General features: G+C 35.6%; 1 protein-coding gene across 4 annotated transcripts in view; it reads left to right on the forward strand.

Moving 5' to 3' along the window:
* The window catches only part of LOC100577283, a 400113-nt gene that overhangs the window by 370450 nt on the left and 12588 nt on the right, over positions 1-17075 (forward strand). For all 4 annotated transcript variants that reach the window (XM_026442341.1, XM_026442340.1, XM_016913393.2 and 1 more), the window contains one exon: positions 14691-14836. In XM_026442341.1, coding sequence (XP_026298126.1) covers positions 14691-14836 — 146 coding nt within the window. The remainder of the gene's footprint in view (positions 1-14690; positions 14837-17075) is intronic.

The raw sequence follows: 17075 nt of genomic DNA on the forward strand, positions 1-17075 counted from the left end.
CATCTATTTGCATAAAAAAAAATCTATTATTATTCACTCATTAATTATCAAAAAAATTATTCTTACAAAGCAACCGTCAAAATTCTCTTAAATAAATAAATGTTAAATTTATTCTCTTAAATAAATAAATTCTCCTAAATAAAAATTATAATAGTGTCGAAGTTATTGAATTAGAAGAGGCGATGCGAGAGAGAGAGAAAGAGATAGATAGATAGATAGATAGAGAAAGAGAAAGAGAGAAAGAGCAGCCAGTATAAAATTCTCCTAAATAAAAATTACAATAGTGTCGAAATTATTGAATTAGAAGAGGCGATGCGACAGAGAGAGATAGATAGATAGATAGAGAGAGAGAGAGAGCAGCCAGTATAAATATTCCCTTTAATAAATAAATATTAAATTTATTCTCTTAAATAAATAAATATTCTCTAAAATTCTCCTAAATAAAAATTACAATAGTATCGAAGTTATTGAATTAGAAGAGGCGATGCGAGAGAGATAGATAGATAGATAGATAGATAGAGAAAGAGAGAGAGAGCAGCCAATATAAATAGCAGCCAATTCCTTTTAATAAATAAATATTAAATTTATTCTCTTAAATAAATAAATATTCTCTAAAATTCTCCTAAATAAAAATTATAATAGTATCGAAATTATTGAATTAGAAGAGGCGATGCGACAGAGAGAGATAGATAGATAGATAAAGAGAGAGAGAACAGCCAGTATAAATATTCCCGGAGCAAGATATCGATATGGCTCCCGATCGAGAACACGTCGAACACGTTCAACCCCCTTTGGGTTGAGTGCAACAGGAGGCGGGGAGCCTCGCTTTCTTATCGGCGAGAAATGTTCTTATCGCGGCTGTATATCGAGTCGACGAGCATCGTGGCCCGCATAAAACTTTCGTCTCGGCGCGGCGGCCTACGCGAGGAGAAAGAGAGAAAAAGAGAGAGAGAGAGAGAGAGAGAGAGAGGGGGGAATCTATTTCTGAGGAAGGGAGGCCCGCTTTCCACGTTGTACCGTAGCTACCCGACTTCCGGTTCCGCCTCCAGACAACAATCGAGGATAAACGCAATGTTTCGCCTCGAGTAACCTCGACACACTTGCTCGTACATTTTTCAACATTTCTCCCTTTCTTAAATTCCCACCATCTTCTTTCATTCCAATGATAGAAGGAATATGAGCGTATGAGAATCAAGGCTTCGTCATTTCCTCTCTCTTTCCTCAATTCTTATTTTTATTAATATTAATTTCCACGCTGGAGGGAATAATCGTCGAATAAAATGTTCGATCCATAAGATTTATCCTTTTATAAGATGCGCACGAAACTCAATATGAAATATAATATCTTATTCTATTCTTGTGAATAGGGGAGGAAACAGGGAGAAAAAGATAGAGGAAAAATTGTAGAACAGCTTCGTCGACTGGGTGAGAGAAAGTTTCCCCTCTGGTGGGGGAGGGGGAAAAAACAATGAAAAAAAAGAGAGAAGAAAAACGACGCAAAGGGGTGAATCCATTGCCGGCGAGTTAACCTTGAAAACCTTCAAAAGCTGAAACTGAAACTGGTCGCAAAGGGCGAATCGTCAAAAGCGCGACGTATTTCTTGCTACCGGGGTCCAAACACCGGCGATAAAAAAAAGAAAAAGGAGGAAGAGGGAGAGGGAGAGGGAGAGGGTTGCAAGAGAATAAAGATAGGAAACGGTCGACGAGTAAACAGATAATCGCGAGAGTTTCTTTCAAATGCTTTTACGATCGCGCTGTATTTTACGTCATTGCCTGGAGGGAGACACACACACACATACATATATACACACATATATATACACACACAGGCTGATTCCTGTGTATACAGCACAATGAGAAGCGCCACCTATCCTATTCCTCCCATTCTTCGCTCTTCTCTCTCTCTCTCTCTCTCTCTCTCTCTCTCTCTCTTGGGGAGCCATTAAGGCCGCATACACGGAATAATAAAAAGGAACAGCGGAAAGCGGCGGAAACCGCGATAATAAATCCCTTTGAGAAATTTGCAATCGTGGCGAAGTTGGTGACAGGTAATTCATTTGTTGTAATGAAAGAATTCCGTGGGATTTGCGGCGTGGGTAAGGTGACGGAGGAAACTCTTTTTCTCCTTCCCTCTCTCTATCTCTCTCTTTCTCGTGAGGAAAGAATATGATTGTTTACGTACAATTACTCTCAATATCGTGGATAAATTCCCGTGTTTCCCATCCCGTGTGCCTTGTACCGAGAGGATATTGCGGAGTTGGCCCTTGGAGAATTTCCATAGAATTTTGCCTTCCCCTCCTCTGCCCTTGGTGTTTTGTTTACTTTTCGAAAGAATAATTATAGCGTTCACGCGTGAAATTTCTTAGAGGATTTACTTGTAATTTGACTTGTAATTAGTAATTGGAAATAACAAGTATGTCACTCGTCGATTTCTTAATAATGGTTGTCAACAATTCTAAAAAATTCTATACTATATTTGAATTTTTTTATTCTACTATATATAAACAATTATTGGTAGCTAAAGAGTAGTGAAACGTAAGAATATATATACTTATATTTCGTTCTCAATACTTTAGGAAAGTATCGTTCTTCGACGTTCCCTCACGGGATCCTCAATTGAGTCTGAATATTCGCCACCAGTTTTCAGAATTAACTTTCAGAATTAATCATCGACCATTTAAATTCGTACGTCTTTAATCCTCGAATATCCCTTCGAATATTCATAACCTCAAAAAACTCGAGCTATATAAAGTCACAAAGTGGAATGAAATTATTAAAAATCGATATTTTTCTAAGAAACGGGAAGCAAACTGATGCATATACACAAAATAACATTAAGATACATCCTCTATTGGAGCCAAGTTGTCACACACTTCTTCTCTGTATAAAACCGAGGAGGTTAGTCGCAATACGGATCCCGCCATTTTCTTCCGAACATTTATCTCCGAAACGAGACGCGCGACGGTGTCGCCAACCGTGCATTATTCTCCCCTCCTCTTCTTCTCCCCCTCCCTGTCACTCGCGCCACGAAAAAACATCTTGCGCCCAGGCTTCGCGGACGAATTCCATAAATCGATGAACGCCACTTGCAGAATCGCCGTTATAACGGATACTTCGAACGCGAGGCTACAAAGCCGCAAAGGTATATATATATATATATATACCTCTATGAGAGGGAAAAGGAGAGGAGAAAAAAATAACGAGGAACGATCGTGGTAAAAAGAATAAAATCTCCTATAGTTTTATATATATATATATATCGAAGTGAAACAAAGTGAAAAAGAGGAAATCCCGCGGAAAATCGCGTGTTTGCATCGGACACATGCTCGATTATGCTTAAAAAAGCGAGGTACAGGCTCTTGTGTGCACTTTTATACATGCGCAGGCGGCTTGTGTTTAATTCGGTCGACAAAAAGGTAGGTATTTACGGGGCGATCGATGCGAAATCCGGTTGCTTATTTTTGATTCGATGAACCGGCGAGATCCACGAAATGAAAAAAGAAAGAAAGTATAGACGATTCGAGAATCGAGCAAGCGTTAATTCGTGCGATTTGACGAGAGAAGTGGAACGAGTGTATGATGTTCTTACGACGCTTTTGACCTCTCTTTCGAGTCGTCTTGTGATCCAAAATAAATATAAATAATATGTTTATATAACAAATATGAAAATCAATTATAAAATATAAAACCTAAAAACTAAAAGATGTGAAGGTATACTTTTTACGTGACATAAACGTTCTCGAAAGAATATTTTTGACAACCTGACCGATTATTAATTCGTCCATTTCGTCGTTAATTATTATTGACAAACGAGAAATCAGATCTCTATTTTCGTTCGTGTATAACATAGATTCTTCGTTTCGAAACGAAAATAAGACAATTTCTGACCGTGTGTTTTGGTTGGAAAAAGCTAGTTTTATTATTATTTTTTTTTTTTTTTTTTAAAGAACGGATAAATGGGAATCGAAGAGAATCGATTGTTGGCCGGGGGGTTGCAGATGCATTTACGTGCGATTGTTGGCAAAACCATTTCGATGGAAACACGTGTGCGTGACACATGTTGTACCCCTTTTTTACGTCATTTTTTTTTTTTTTTCCTTTTTGTTTCGTCGCAATTGCAATTGAAATTTTTTTTTGGCGCCCAACGTACGGGATCCCAGCAGTAAAAATTCAACAGACCAAGCTCACCTTCCGTCCGATCATCGTATTTCTAATCACTTTTGTTCAAATTAGAATCTGAAATCGACTTATTATCATCCAATTTTTATTCTTTTATCCAAAATTTCTGAGAAAAACATATTTTATAATCTCGAAGGAACGATTCTTTTCGAAAATATAAATAGAAGCCATTTTTAATATCGCGTAAATTTTCTTCGAGGCTTTGAGTTGAGAAGTTGCAAGCGCGCAAGTTTAAATTTTTGCTTTGGCCAGCTTTCAACTCTGCTTTTCCCATTTTAATTCGTCCTCTTGTATCGGATCAACAAACGCATCGGTATATATAATTTCGTTACCGTCACCTCCTGGACAGAAACCGTGGATATGTGTCTAATTCGATCGATATATCGATACGCGTGTTCGATCTCCAAGCGGAGGAGTTGCTATTATTTGCCGTCCAATTTTTTCCCCATCCCGCGATCCTTGTTTTTAGTTGCAGCACCGGTTCCACGTGAGATTGAAAAACTATTGGCCGAATACAATAATGGACAAAAATGGGGGGCATCGGTTATAAGGATATCCCGATTTATTTCTCTTAAAGTAAAGAATAGAATGGGAGGGGAATGAGTTTATAGATTTAATTTCATTTAAAATTTTATTATTTTCGAAATTTTTATTTTATTATAAACGCAATTGAGATTAGTATTCTTCTGAATTGTGCACTCTTAGAGATCTGATCGATAAATCGATGATAAAAATGATCTTTAATCCTTCCTGACATTAGTAGTTCATTTCAAGGAATATCTGAAAGATTGTCAGAATGTTAGACAATTCGTGCGACCAAGAGATATCCAATTAAGAAAAATAATCGAAATTTAAGATTTAAGATTAATTGTCCCAACTTGCAAATTGATTCTTTCAGAATTCTACGCGACGAAAAGTGTTTAAAATCATCCTTTCTCCTCAAACGTCAATTTCAAAAAATTCATTTACATATTTTCATTCCCTTAGAAAAAAAAAAAAATATGCCGATCGCATTTCTTCAAAGATACATTCTCAAGATACATCTTGAAAACAACTGGATTTTAAATTTAAAAAACAAAAAAACACGAGCCACGGTGAGAAAATTGTATGTAAAATCAATGAAATTGCGAAAAAAACTCGCGAGGATTGAATTGCTTTCAAACATCGTTTCCCATCATCGATTTCTCCCAATAATTGCTCCATCCACTCCTCCACCCATCCCTTCCCCCCAACTACGTAAACCGCAAAATTAAATAAGATTTCAATCTTCCTTCAAAACGATCGCTCGACCGTATTCCGAGAGCCACCGAAAACAAACACTCGCTACTCCCACCCATCCACCTCGCGTAATCCAACGCAAACACGCTTCTCTCCCCGAATCCCCCCTCTTCTCCACCTTTGACGTTCAAAGAATCGACGATTTCACTAAACGCTGCCACGTGCCTTGTCTCCCTCTCTCCCTTCTCCTCCTCTTCTCGAGACACCTAACCACCTTCGAAATTTGCTCCCCCCCTCCCCCCCGAAAGATTCGAGTCACGTAGTTGGTCGGTAATATACGAAAGACACGTCCACTCCCCCTTCTCCTTCCCTTCTCTCGTCTACTCGAACAGGATTAAGGAGAGCGAGCGTATGTACGAAGCGGTGGGAGGAGGGGGAAGAGAGGAGGAGGAGAGGTAAACAAGCGTGTCCTCTTCCCGTCGACAGAGATCGACTTGGCTTGGAAGTTTCCACGGTCAACCGGCCGGAAAATTGCTCGTTGACCGGGGGAGGAGGAGGAGAGGGAAGAGGAAGAGGAAGAGGAGGAGGAGGAGGAGGATCAAGGCGAGCACCGGAAGCACCTCCTCTTGAACTGTGCAAGCACAGGTTCACGCTCAAATCATCGGCGAAACGTGCCGTTTATGGCCGATGTATGGTTTCGTCCACGCTATTTTTCGGTCTATTTACTTTTAACTCCGTGTTTTAGCACCGATTTTAGGATTGGGGGTTGGAGGGGGTTTATTTTTTTTCTCTCTCTCTCTCTCTCTTTTGGAACAACCTGTAGGATGTCACTTGTTGCGTTTTTGGATACGAAAGAGAAATGGTTTCTTTTCTGAGAGATTATGAGAGATTGTGTATATAAATTTTTGTGGAAATAGGCTAGGAGTAAGTTCGATTATTGCGTTTTTTTGAGGGGAGGAGGATGTAAAAGATAGCGATTTTACTTTGAAACTTTGTCTCTTGAATAAATTTTGAAGAGAGGTTATAAACTTTGTATTCGTAGGTTTGGTATACTACTTTTAGAAGAATTTAATTTTTTTGGATAAATCTATAGCTATATTTTCGAAAAAGAATTACTTTTAAACATAAATTATATCTTTTTTCGAACGTTAAAAAATTAACAATCCGAAACAATCCATGAATTCTTCGTACTCTTCGTATTCTTCATTCCTGAAACATTTTATATAACCTCAAAACGAATAGTCCAAGTCCTTGCATCGCAGTTGAACGTAAAATAAATCAAATTTTAGAACGAATCGTTTTTATCGATAGTTGCTAAACGAATTTCCTATCGTCAATCTCTCCGTTACGTCATGTTGCGGTAATTTCATTTTTTTTTTTCTTTATCACCGCCTTGACCGTGTTTCCGTTTCGACAAGCAACTATGCCATAAATTTCGGTTTAAGTGCGGCCAAATATCGTTGGGAACGCGGTTTGTTAAATCACGAGGACGAACCGCGGTGGCGTCGCGATGCATTTTCAGGCAAGGCTCGGCAACTAATTGCGAGCAACGAAATAAATCTCGCGAGAGGGCAGTAGCGAGCAAAAACTCGACTCAGCAGGGAATAATGATAACAAGCATGGGCACGAGAGAAAAGAGATTAGAGGCGATTGGAAGCGCGTAAATATGTTACGGAGAGATTTGTGAAAAATAAATACGTTGACTGATCGATCGATCTCGAAAAAGAACAAGAACTTTGAAAGATCATTCAAGGCCTTCTCGCAATTCAATTATCTACGAGTTATCATTTATTATTGACATTGTAGAGTGCGAAAAGAATGATTAGAAAATTATTGTTTCTTAACATTTAGCGTCAGATGGCGTTTGCAACCTCTGCTCACCAAAAACATTCATACATACTATATCTTAAAGATATATATCTTAAAGTTTAAGGAAACTACGAGTCATCTCGTCAGATTTTAAAGAAAAATATACAAAATGAAAATTCGTACGAATTTCAAACTTTGTCGATCTTTTGAAAAAATTATTTATCGTTTACATTTTATCATTGAAATTATAGAGTGCGAAAAGAATGATTAGAAAATTGTTATTTCTTAACATTTACCGTCAGATGGCGCTTGCAATCTCTGCTCACCAAAAATATTCATACATGCTATATCTTAAAGATATATATCTTAAAGTTTAAGGAAACTACGAGGCATCTCGTCAGATTTTAAAGAAAAATATACAAAATAAAAATTCGTACGAATTTCAAACTTTATCGATCTTTTGAAAAAATTATTTATCGTTTATATTTTATCATTGTAGAGTGCAAAAATAATGATTAGAAAATTATTATCTTTTAACATTTACTGTCAGATAGCTCTGCTCATCAAAAACATGCATACGTGCTATATCTTAAAAATCTTAAAGTTCAAGGAAACTACGAGTCATCTCGTCAGATTTTAAAGAAAAATATACAAAATGAAAATTCGTACGAATTTCAAACTTTGTAACAACGATCTTTTAAAAAAATTATTTATCGTTTATATTTTATCATTGAAATTGTAAAGTGCGAAAAGAATGATTAGAAAATTATTATTTCTTAACATTTACTGTCAGATGGCTCTGCTCATCAAAAACATGCATACGCTATATCTCAAAAATCTTAAAGTTCAAAGAAACTATGATCATCTCGTCAGATTTTAAAGAAAAATATACAAAATGAAAATTCGTACGAATTTCAAACTTTGTCGATCTTTTGAAAAAATTATTTATCGTTTACATTTTATCATTAAAATTGTAAAGTGAAATTGAAAAGAATAATTAGAAAATTATTATTTCTTAATATTTACTATCAGATGGCTCTGCTCACCAAAAACATGCATACGTGCTATATCTCAAAAATCTTAAAGTTCAAGGAAAAACTACGAGGCATTTCGTCAGATTTTTAAGCTCTACGAAATGAAAATACGAATTTTAAATCTTCTTTATCAATCCTTCTCTTACATCTTTTTTTTTTTTTTTTTTTTTTTTTTTTTTTTACTTGACGAATAGAGACAAAGTAAACAAACTCTTTCGAAATTAAAGATACAAAAAAGCTCAAAAAGGGATAACCTAACCTTCGAATCAGGGAAGAAAATTCTTACTCATCCCCCATCTCCGGGGAATTACCATCCCAGAACACCGGGGGAATAAAATTCCAATTCGTTGGCCATCGGTATCCCAACAATCTAGCCCAGAATCGTCTCTCTCCTCGATTTCCACTTATCTTCTCCTTGTCCCGCCCTCGTTTGTTACCGCATCGAAGGCTGCGATCAGCGGGCCTGTGGCTGCGGTTGCGACCGCAACATCCGCCGGATATCGCGTGCGCCACGCTATACACACACACACAAATAGACACAGACGCACACTTAACGGCGCAACGTCTGATGCGTCTTCGTCACGAAGATAGTTAACCACAGCTCGGAAGAGGAAAGGCATTCGTGTATCGGTAGACGTAGACCATCTGGACAATGAATATAAAAGTGTGGAGGATGGAAAGAGATAAAAAAGAATACGGTGTTGTAAATGGCTGTTGCAGAAGAAATCCTTTTCTTCTCTCTCTCTCTCTCTCTCTCTCTGGTCTGAATGGACGTCGAATGTCTAAGATGAAGAACGTTTCGATTCATTCGATTCTTTTTATTTTTTTTTTTTAATATTTATATCAACTTTCGATCTTAACAATTTTTCTTTTTATACATATATTGTTGGCATTTGTCGTTTATTAATAAAGTTTATCAACATAATCTCAAGACATATATAATATAAATGAATAATAATTTTTCAAAATAAAAACGATCTTAAAGAAAGAAGAGAAAGAACGTGTATTGAAAAGTCGAAGATCAAGATGGAGTTACATTTTTCGTAAATAATTACCAGATTAAAGAATATAAATGACACTGAACATAAATTCCACGGTATAAAATTTGCATAAATAAGAGGAAGAGGGAAAAGATTACTCCTTCAAGAGAGGAAAGAAAAATCGCAGAAGTTCCGGGAGGAGAGGAGACAAGGAGGAGGAGGAGAGCAGGTGGAGAAAAGATACGGGGATTGCGAGGGAGGGAACAGATGGAACGATCTGGTCGTCTGAGGCCCTCAGGTGGAAAGGGTGCACGTCAAATTGGCCGCATAAGCGTGCTCCTTTCATTGAATCGTCTAACGACCAGACATAAATTAGATTGAAAACTGGAGGATGCCACGGGGAAGAACCACCGACGATTTTCTGCATCTGGTAACCTCCTTAAAGGTATGAGGAACGAGGACAATATGTGGCCGGGGAACAGGAATTTTATTTCATTTTTGGCTGACGTTTTTCGATTGAATTCGCCCCGTTTCTTTTCCTTTCTTCTTCTTTTTTTTTTTTTTTTTTTTTTTTTAGTCCCTTTTTTTACGAGCCTCTTGCGAGAACATTGTTGGAATCGTGTTGTTTACGAGTTGTTGGGAAGAATTGCTCCAAAAAAAAAAAAGTATCGCACGAGATACACGGTGTGTTGTTAATTCTCCACAGATTCGAACGAAATATAATAAAGATTTCACAATTATCGATTTCACGATTTTTAAAAAAAATCTTCCAGATATCTTCTCTCCTGAATTTTTCGATTCTTTGATACCATCAAATTGAAATGAAGATAAGAAATTATCGAGAGTATCAGTGGATTATTAATTATTGTTAATTAGATGCTCTAAATCATAATCGAGATAATTAATTAATCGAGGCTGAAAGTTTTATCGAAAATCGTTTGAGAAAATTTCGAGACAAATCTTCCTCCTTTTTTAAAATAAAAAATTATCCTCGAAATTACACTTGAAAAATGAAACGAAACGACGTCTTTTTAGATCGTGAGAAATTTCTGTGACCTGAAAATTCACGTGAAAGTTATTATTATCGGTATGGTATTTCCCCTTAATGATTCTTCCCTTTTTCGAGATCAAATATTATCGAAAATCCCGAGAGAAAGGCGCAACGTGGCGGACAGTGTGAAAAGATGGGGGGGAATAGGATTATATCCCATTACATTTATGCTTTCTCCTCGAGAAGAGGCTTGAAAATGTACACAAACCCCGTAAGAAGCCGCCATTGCACCCCGGGGAGCGGTAACACCGAGTCCTCCTCGAGTCCTGGCTGGATACACTCTAGAAAGCTGGAATGTAAATGGCCGTCTTGGCAACTCGATTAATTAAATTGCCCTTCTCTCTCTCTCTCTCTCTCGCTATCGTGTTTACGTTTTATTCGAGAGAGAAGAAATTTTCCTTCGAAAAATTCGATAATCATTTCAAAAATTGCGAAACGTAAAAATAATCCAACACTTAAACTTGTTAAATACTTGTCACGATAGAAGAATATTTTCAAGAGAAAAGAAAAAAGAAAGATATTTCAATAAACAAAAGACTCGATGAGATAGATAATAAATAAATAGATAAAGTTTGAAAACTTATTCTCATCCATATATTATATTATTTTCCTTTACCTATGCTTTTTGATATCTTGAATAAATCGAATTTATTCACGAATCCATCGTCGCATCCGAGCCAGGATGTATAAAAAAAAACTCTGTGTCACTCTATTCTGCCAAATTTTTTGGGAAAATTCGGAAAATTTCCTCCCATTTTCCCGCCGGATAGGAAAACGAACGAAGGAATAGTGAGCCGAGAGAAGAATGAAAAGGCGGGAAGAAATCAACGGGTCATCGTTCGAATTCCTCGTTCCCCAATTTATGGAAACAACCGATCTGTCGCCATAACAATAATCCGTAAGAACGCGGGCGCGCGGTTATAAAGACGGAGGGAATCCATGTTCCATGATCGGCGAGGCGCCGTTCTCACGAACCGATACGCGCCGCTTTATCGTCCGTTTTCACGGCGCCGTAAGGGGGAATGCATTTACTCTGGACATTGAGAGCGCCCCTCCCCCACGATAACAAAGTGAAGAACGCGTTTGAATGAAAAGAAGCGGAGGGGGGGGGGGGAATTGTTTCGAGGCAAGTTTTTGTTGAAAATAGTTGGGCCGATAGTTATTCTTTACTCCTCGATGGTGATTCGACGGCTGAAAAAGATTTGCATCTCATCTAGAGTTCTTGGTAAATTCGATAGCAATTGATCGGTGATTCATTCGGTATCAGTATTAATCGATCAAGTGCGTCTATTTAAACAATTTATTTAAACAAGGTTTAACCGAGTTGCAAGAAGTTTTAATTCGTTTCATTTTATTATAAAAATATATATATATATATATATATATATATATATATGTATATATTATCATATACATATATATCAATATATATGTAGATTGATAGTTTCTGTCTCTTATTGCTGCTATATTATTAAAATCAATGCTATCGATTGCTTGAATACTTGACAATAATTTAATTTGTTTCATCTTATTATAAAAATATATATCTTTATGTGTAGATTGATTTTGCTATGTTATATTGTTGCTATATTATTAAGATCGATGCTATCGATTGTCTGAATACTTGACAATAATTTAATTCGTTTCATCTTATTATAAAAATATATATCTTTATATGTAGACTGATGTTGCTGTGTTATATTGTTGCTATTAAGTTCAATTGCTCAAGTGTTTGTATATGACAATTTATTCGTTTTATTATAAAAAAATATTTATAATATCTTTATATGTAGGTTGCTGTGTCATATTGCTGCTAGATTGATTTTGCTCTTATATTGTTGCTATTAAGATCGATGCTATCGATTATTTTATTATAAAAATATATATCTTTATATATAGATTGATGTTGCTATGTTATATTGTTATATTAAATTCAATTGCTCGAGTATCTGAATACTTGACAATAATTTAATTCGTTTCTTATTATAAAAAAATATATCTTTATGTATAGATTGATGTTGTTCTGTATTGTTATATTGTTGCTATGCTATTAAGTTCAATTATTCAAGTGCTTGCACGTGACAACAATTTATTAGTTTTATTATAAAAAAAAAATATTTATAATATCTTTATATATAGGTTGATGTTGCTGTTGTATCATATTGCTGCTATTAAATTCCATTGCTTGTACGTGACAACAATTTATTCGTTTCATTTTATTATAAAAAAATATATCTTTATATTTGTAGATTGATTTTGCTATATTATATTGTTGCTATACTATTAAAATCGATGCTATCGATTGCTCGAATAGTTGACAATAATTAGACTGATGTTGCTGTATTATACTGTTGCTATTAAATTCAATTGCTCGAGTGCTTGTACAAGTGACGACAATTTATTCGTTTTATTATAAAAAAAAATATTTATAATATCTTTATAATATATATATATATATATTTTAATTATATAATGTATATATTTATAATATTTATATTATATGTAGATTAATGTTGCTGTATCCTATTGCTGCTATTAAATTCGAGTGCTTGCACGTGACGACAATTTCATTTTATTATAAAAAAAAATATTTATAATATCTTCATAATATATATATTTTAATTATATAATATATATATTTATAATGTTTATATTATATGTAGATTGATATTGCTGTATATATTGCTGCTATTAAATTCAAGTGTTTGCACGTGATGACAATTTCGTTTTATTATAAAAAAAAATATTTATAATATCTTTATATGTAGGTTGATGTTGCTGTATCGTATTGCTGCTATTAAATTCGATTGCTTGCACGCGACAACAATTTATTCGTTTCATTTTGTTATAAAAAGATGTATCTTTTATATGTAGATTGATGTTGCTGCTGTGCTATCAAGATCGATGCTATCAATTGCCCGAGTAATTGCACGTGATAACAATTTATTCGTTTCATCTTATTATAATATACATACATGATATCCTTTTACATGCAAGCTGATGTTGCTGTATCGTATTGCTGCTATGCTATTAAGCTCGATTGGTGCTTGCACGTGACAACAATTTATTTCGTTTCTTCTTATTATAAAAAAAATATATTCATGTGTAGATTGATGTGTCATATTGCTGCTGTGCTATTAAGATCGATGCTATCAATTGCTCGAGTAATTGCACGTGACAACAATTTATTCGTTTCATCTTATTATAATATACATACACGATATCCTTACGTGCAAGCTGATGTTGCTGTATCGTATTGCTGCTATGCTATTAAGCTCGATTGGCCAACGTGCTTGCGCGTGACGACAATTTATTTCGTTTCATTATAAAAATGATATACGTGATATCTTTTTTATGTTACTGCTATGCTATTAAAACTCGCATCTTGGCTTAATCGTTCTGTAGATTTATGTTTCTGATATCTATTTTTCTGTGAAAATTATAAAGATTTCAAAATTATCATGAATCTACTTAACACTTCAGTCTTAACGATAAATATTTATAAAAATATTGCTGCTTGATTGACCAAATCAATCCCTAATCAACTGTTAAATCTTTAAACTATTAAATCTTTAAACAAACAATCAACGATTCAGATAAAATTCGTATTCGAACGAAGAAGAAAAAGACAAGATGAATTCAACGATCGAGTGAGACGCACATTTATTTGTTATGAACTTAGCACAGATTTCACAATTTTCGTTTTCGTGGAAGGCAGGGGAGGATAGAGTCGTAAAGGGATTACGCTCAAAGTTAACGCGGCCCCGTTAAGAAACGTCCTGATAAAATAAAATCTTAATCCCAGCCACCGAAGATTTAAGATCCCTTTACCCTTGTTTTCCACTCCTTCCAGTCCGGGCCAACATCCACCCTTGGCCATTCTCTTCTTTTCCTCCTCCTCCTTCTCTCTTTTTCTCTCTCTCTCTCTGTCTCTCTCTTCCGTCTTACTCCCCTTTGTCGACCATTGCCAGCTTTTACGGCTTACTGGCTCGATTATTAGACGTGTCTCGTTTTCATGAAACAACCCCCCACAGCCCCACCCTCCTCGGTTTCGTGGCCCCCAAAGGTTGTATTAACCTGTGTAATTTTATTACCACGGTATTGCGCGTGGCAAGAGTTTTTCTCTCTCTCTCTCTCACTCTCTTTTTCTCTCGTTTTTTAATCTCCTCTCACAAGTTGGTAAATTTCACTCCCTTCCAGAGGAATAAGAATCTCTCCGGAAAGAATAAAGATAATTTCCGTTCGTTCGTTTATAATTCGGCCAAAATTTATTATTTTTTCTTAATCTTTTTTTTTTTGCGGATGGATGCGCGATGATAAGGAGGAGATGATAAAGGGGAGAATTAGTTTTTGGAAAAACGAATTTGAAACGAGGCTTTGAACGAAGCTTCTCTCTTCACTTTTCCTTTTCCTTTCCAGCACCAACGGCTACGTGTGCCTGATGTTCCATAGAAGGGACAGCCACATAATAGAGATGCAACTGTCGGAATGGAGCCAGCAACCCGACGACGTGTGCAACTCGAGTACGTTCAACTCCCACTCGACGCCGTACACGACGTTCATTAGTAAGTTCAATTACCAATCACTTTTATTAACACTCGTCACCACACTCTTGTGTGCCTTCGCCGCCATTTTCGTCCCTTCTTTTCTCGCCTCGAAGAAGATTTCCATCTCGATCGTCCAGGAGAACGAAAATTTTCCTCTCTCTCTCTCTCTTTATATATGTATATATATAATATTATATTAATATTATATATTAATATAAATTTTAATTATTATATTAAATTATTATATTATATTTATAATAAAAATTAATATTAATATTATATAATATTATATTTATTATATATATATTAATTAATATAAATATAATTAATAAATATTAATTAATATAATAAATATATATATTATATAATATTAATATTAATTTTATATATATATATATATATATATCTCTATCACTAATTCTCTACCTCTATCTCTCTATCTCTCTATTTCTATCTCTATCTCTCTATCTCTCTATCACTATCACTAATTCTCTATCTCTATCTCTCTATTTCTCTCTCTCTCTCTCTCTCTCTCTCTCTCTCTATATATATATATATATATATATATATATTATATTTATTATATATCTATCTATCTATCTATCTATCTATCTCTCTATCTCTATCTCTATCTCTCTATCTTTCTATCTCTCTCTCTCTCTCTCTCTCTCTCTCTCTCTCTATCTCTATCTCTATCTCTATCTCTATCTCTATCTATTTATCTATCTAGCTCTCTATTTATCTATCTATCTAGCTCTATCTCTAGCTCTATCTCTATCTCTATCTCTATCTATTTATCTATCTAGCTCTCTATTTATCTATCTATCTATCTCTATTTCTATCTCTATCTCTATCTCTATCTCTCTATCTATCTATCTATCTTGAGAGGGAGAGAAAGAAAGAAAGAGAGAGGAATTCGGTTCGACTTGTTCTCACTTGGAGGACCAACGATGGCGGATATCCTCCTAATTGACAGATCGAACGGAATATTAATCGCGGCCGCGGCTTCGAGACGCGGTCCCTCACTGTCGCAGGTTTCTCTTATTTTCGCTGAGCACGAAAATAAAAACGACTGCTTTTTTGTAGAATTAAAAGTGATATTTCACTGTCGAAAGTTACCGGTGAGAAGAAATAATAAAAAAAAAACGGGGGGGAAGTGGGCGCGGGTAATAGAAATAAAAAGAGAATGGAAAAAAAACGCGAAAGGGGGGCGGAGGAGGGAGAACAAAAGGGAAATGGAAGGGAAAATATAAAATATGACAGTGGATGGTAGAGAGGGAAGGTAGGGCGCATCCCCCAATGGACCACGAATCTTGAAACACGATGAAATTATTTCGCGAGAATACTTCCCCTTCTCCTTCCTTTCCAATTTTTACAGGTGTATCGATAAATAACGTCTCAACAATGGCCAGTTTATCGTTTATATTATTCCACGATAAATGTCGCTCGTTCTCGCGAAATTGATAATAACAATCTGTCAAAATTTGGCAAGGAGGAAAATAAAAATTCGATTATTCTTTATACACTTTTATATCTATTCTTCTTCTCCTTTTCTGAATATCTTTCAAATTAAAAAAAAATCTTCTTTTAAAACTTTCAAATTATACAATATTTATAAAATTTATATAAACGTCTAAGAAAATTTTTACAGTTCTGTAAATCGAATCGATAGATTTTTTTTTCTTTGGTTTTAATTGTTTGAGATTTTAATCATATTGCAATCAAAGCTTTTGATCGAAATTGATTGAGAAAGTAAAGGACAGGAATACGAGCAATGAAGGAATAAATGATTCATCGAATAATCTTATCTTATTTTTCCCTTCGATTCAATTTTTCTTCCACCCCCTCCATTTTTTGCTACAACAACTCGTTCTCGTGTTTCCCCGATCCGCGAATTTCCCTGTATCGAGAGAAAAAGAAAAGAAAAAGAGTGGGGGAGGTGGAAAAAATACGAGGAGCATTTTTAATTCCACAAAGTGGCCCAAAGTGGCGGGAGCGAACAGCGCAAACAGCAAGAGAAGTTCCGCTTTTGTAATCTGGATCCGTGGAAACCGGAAGCGGTGGCGGGCGAAACTGATTTCCAACCGCGTCTGGAAATCAATCGAGGGGGGTACGCTTGTACGCCCCTCTCGCCCCAATCGAATTCAGTGTCTCTGTTTTGTTTCGATCTTGTTCTCGAACCTTTCTGCTCGACCAACCTCGAATCTCGTTCGTTGAAGAAGAATCGTAATTCGAGAAACGAATGTACGTTTTTTTG

Source organism: Apis mellifera, linkage group LG8 (genome assembly GCF_003254395.2).
Source record: "Apis mellifera strain DH4 linkage group LG8, Amel_HAv3.1, whole genome shotgun sequence".
Classification (NCBI taxonomy): Eukaryota; Metazoa; Arthropoda; class Insecta; order Hymenoptera; family Apidae; genus Apis; species Apis mellifera.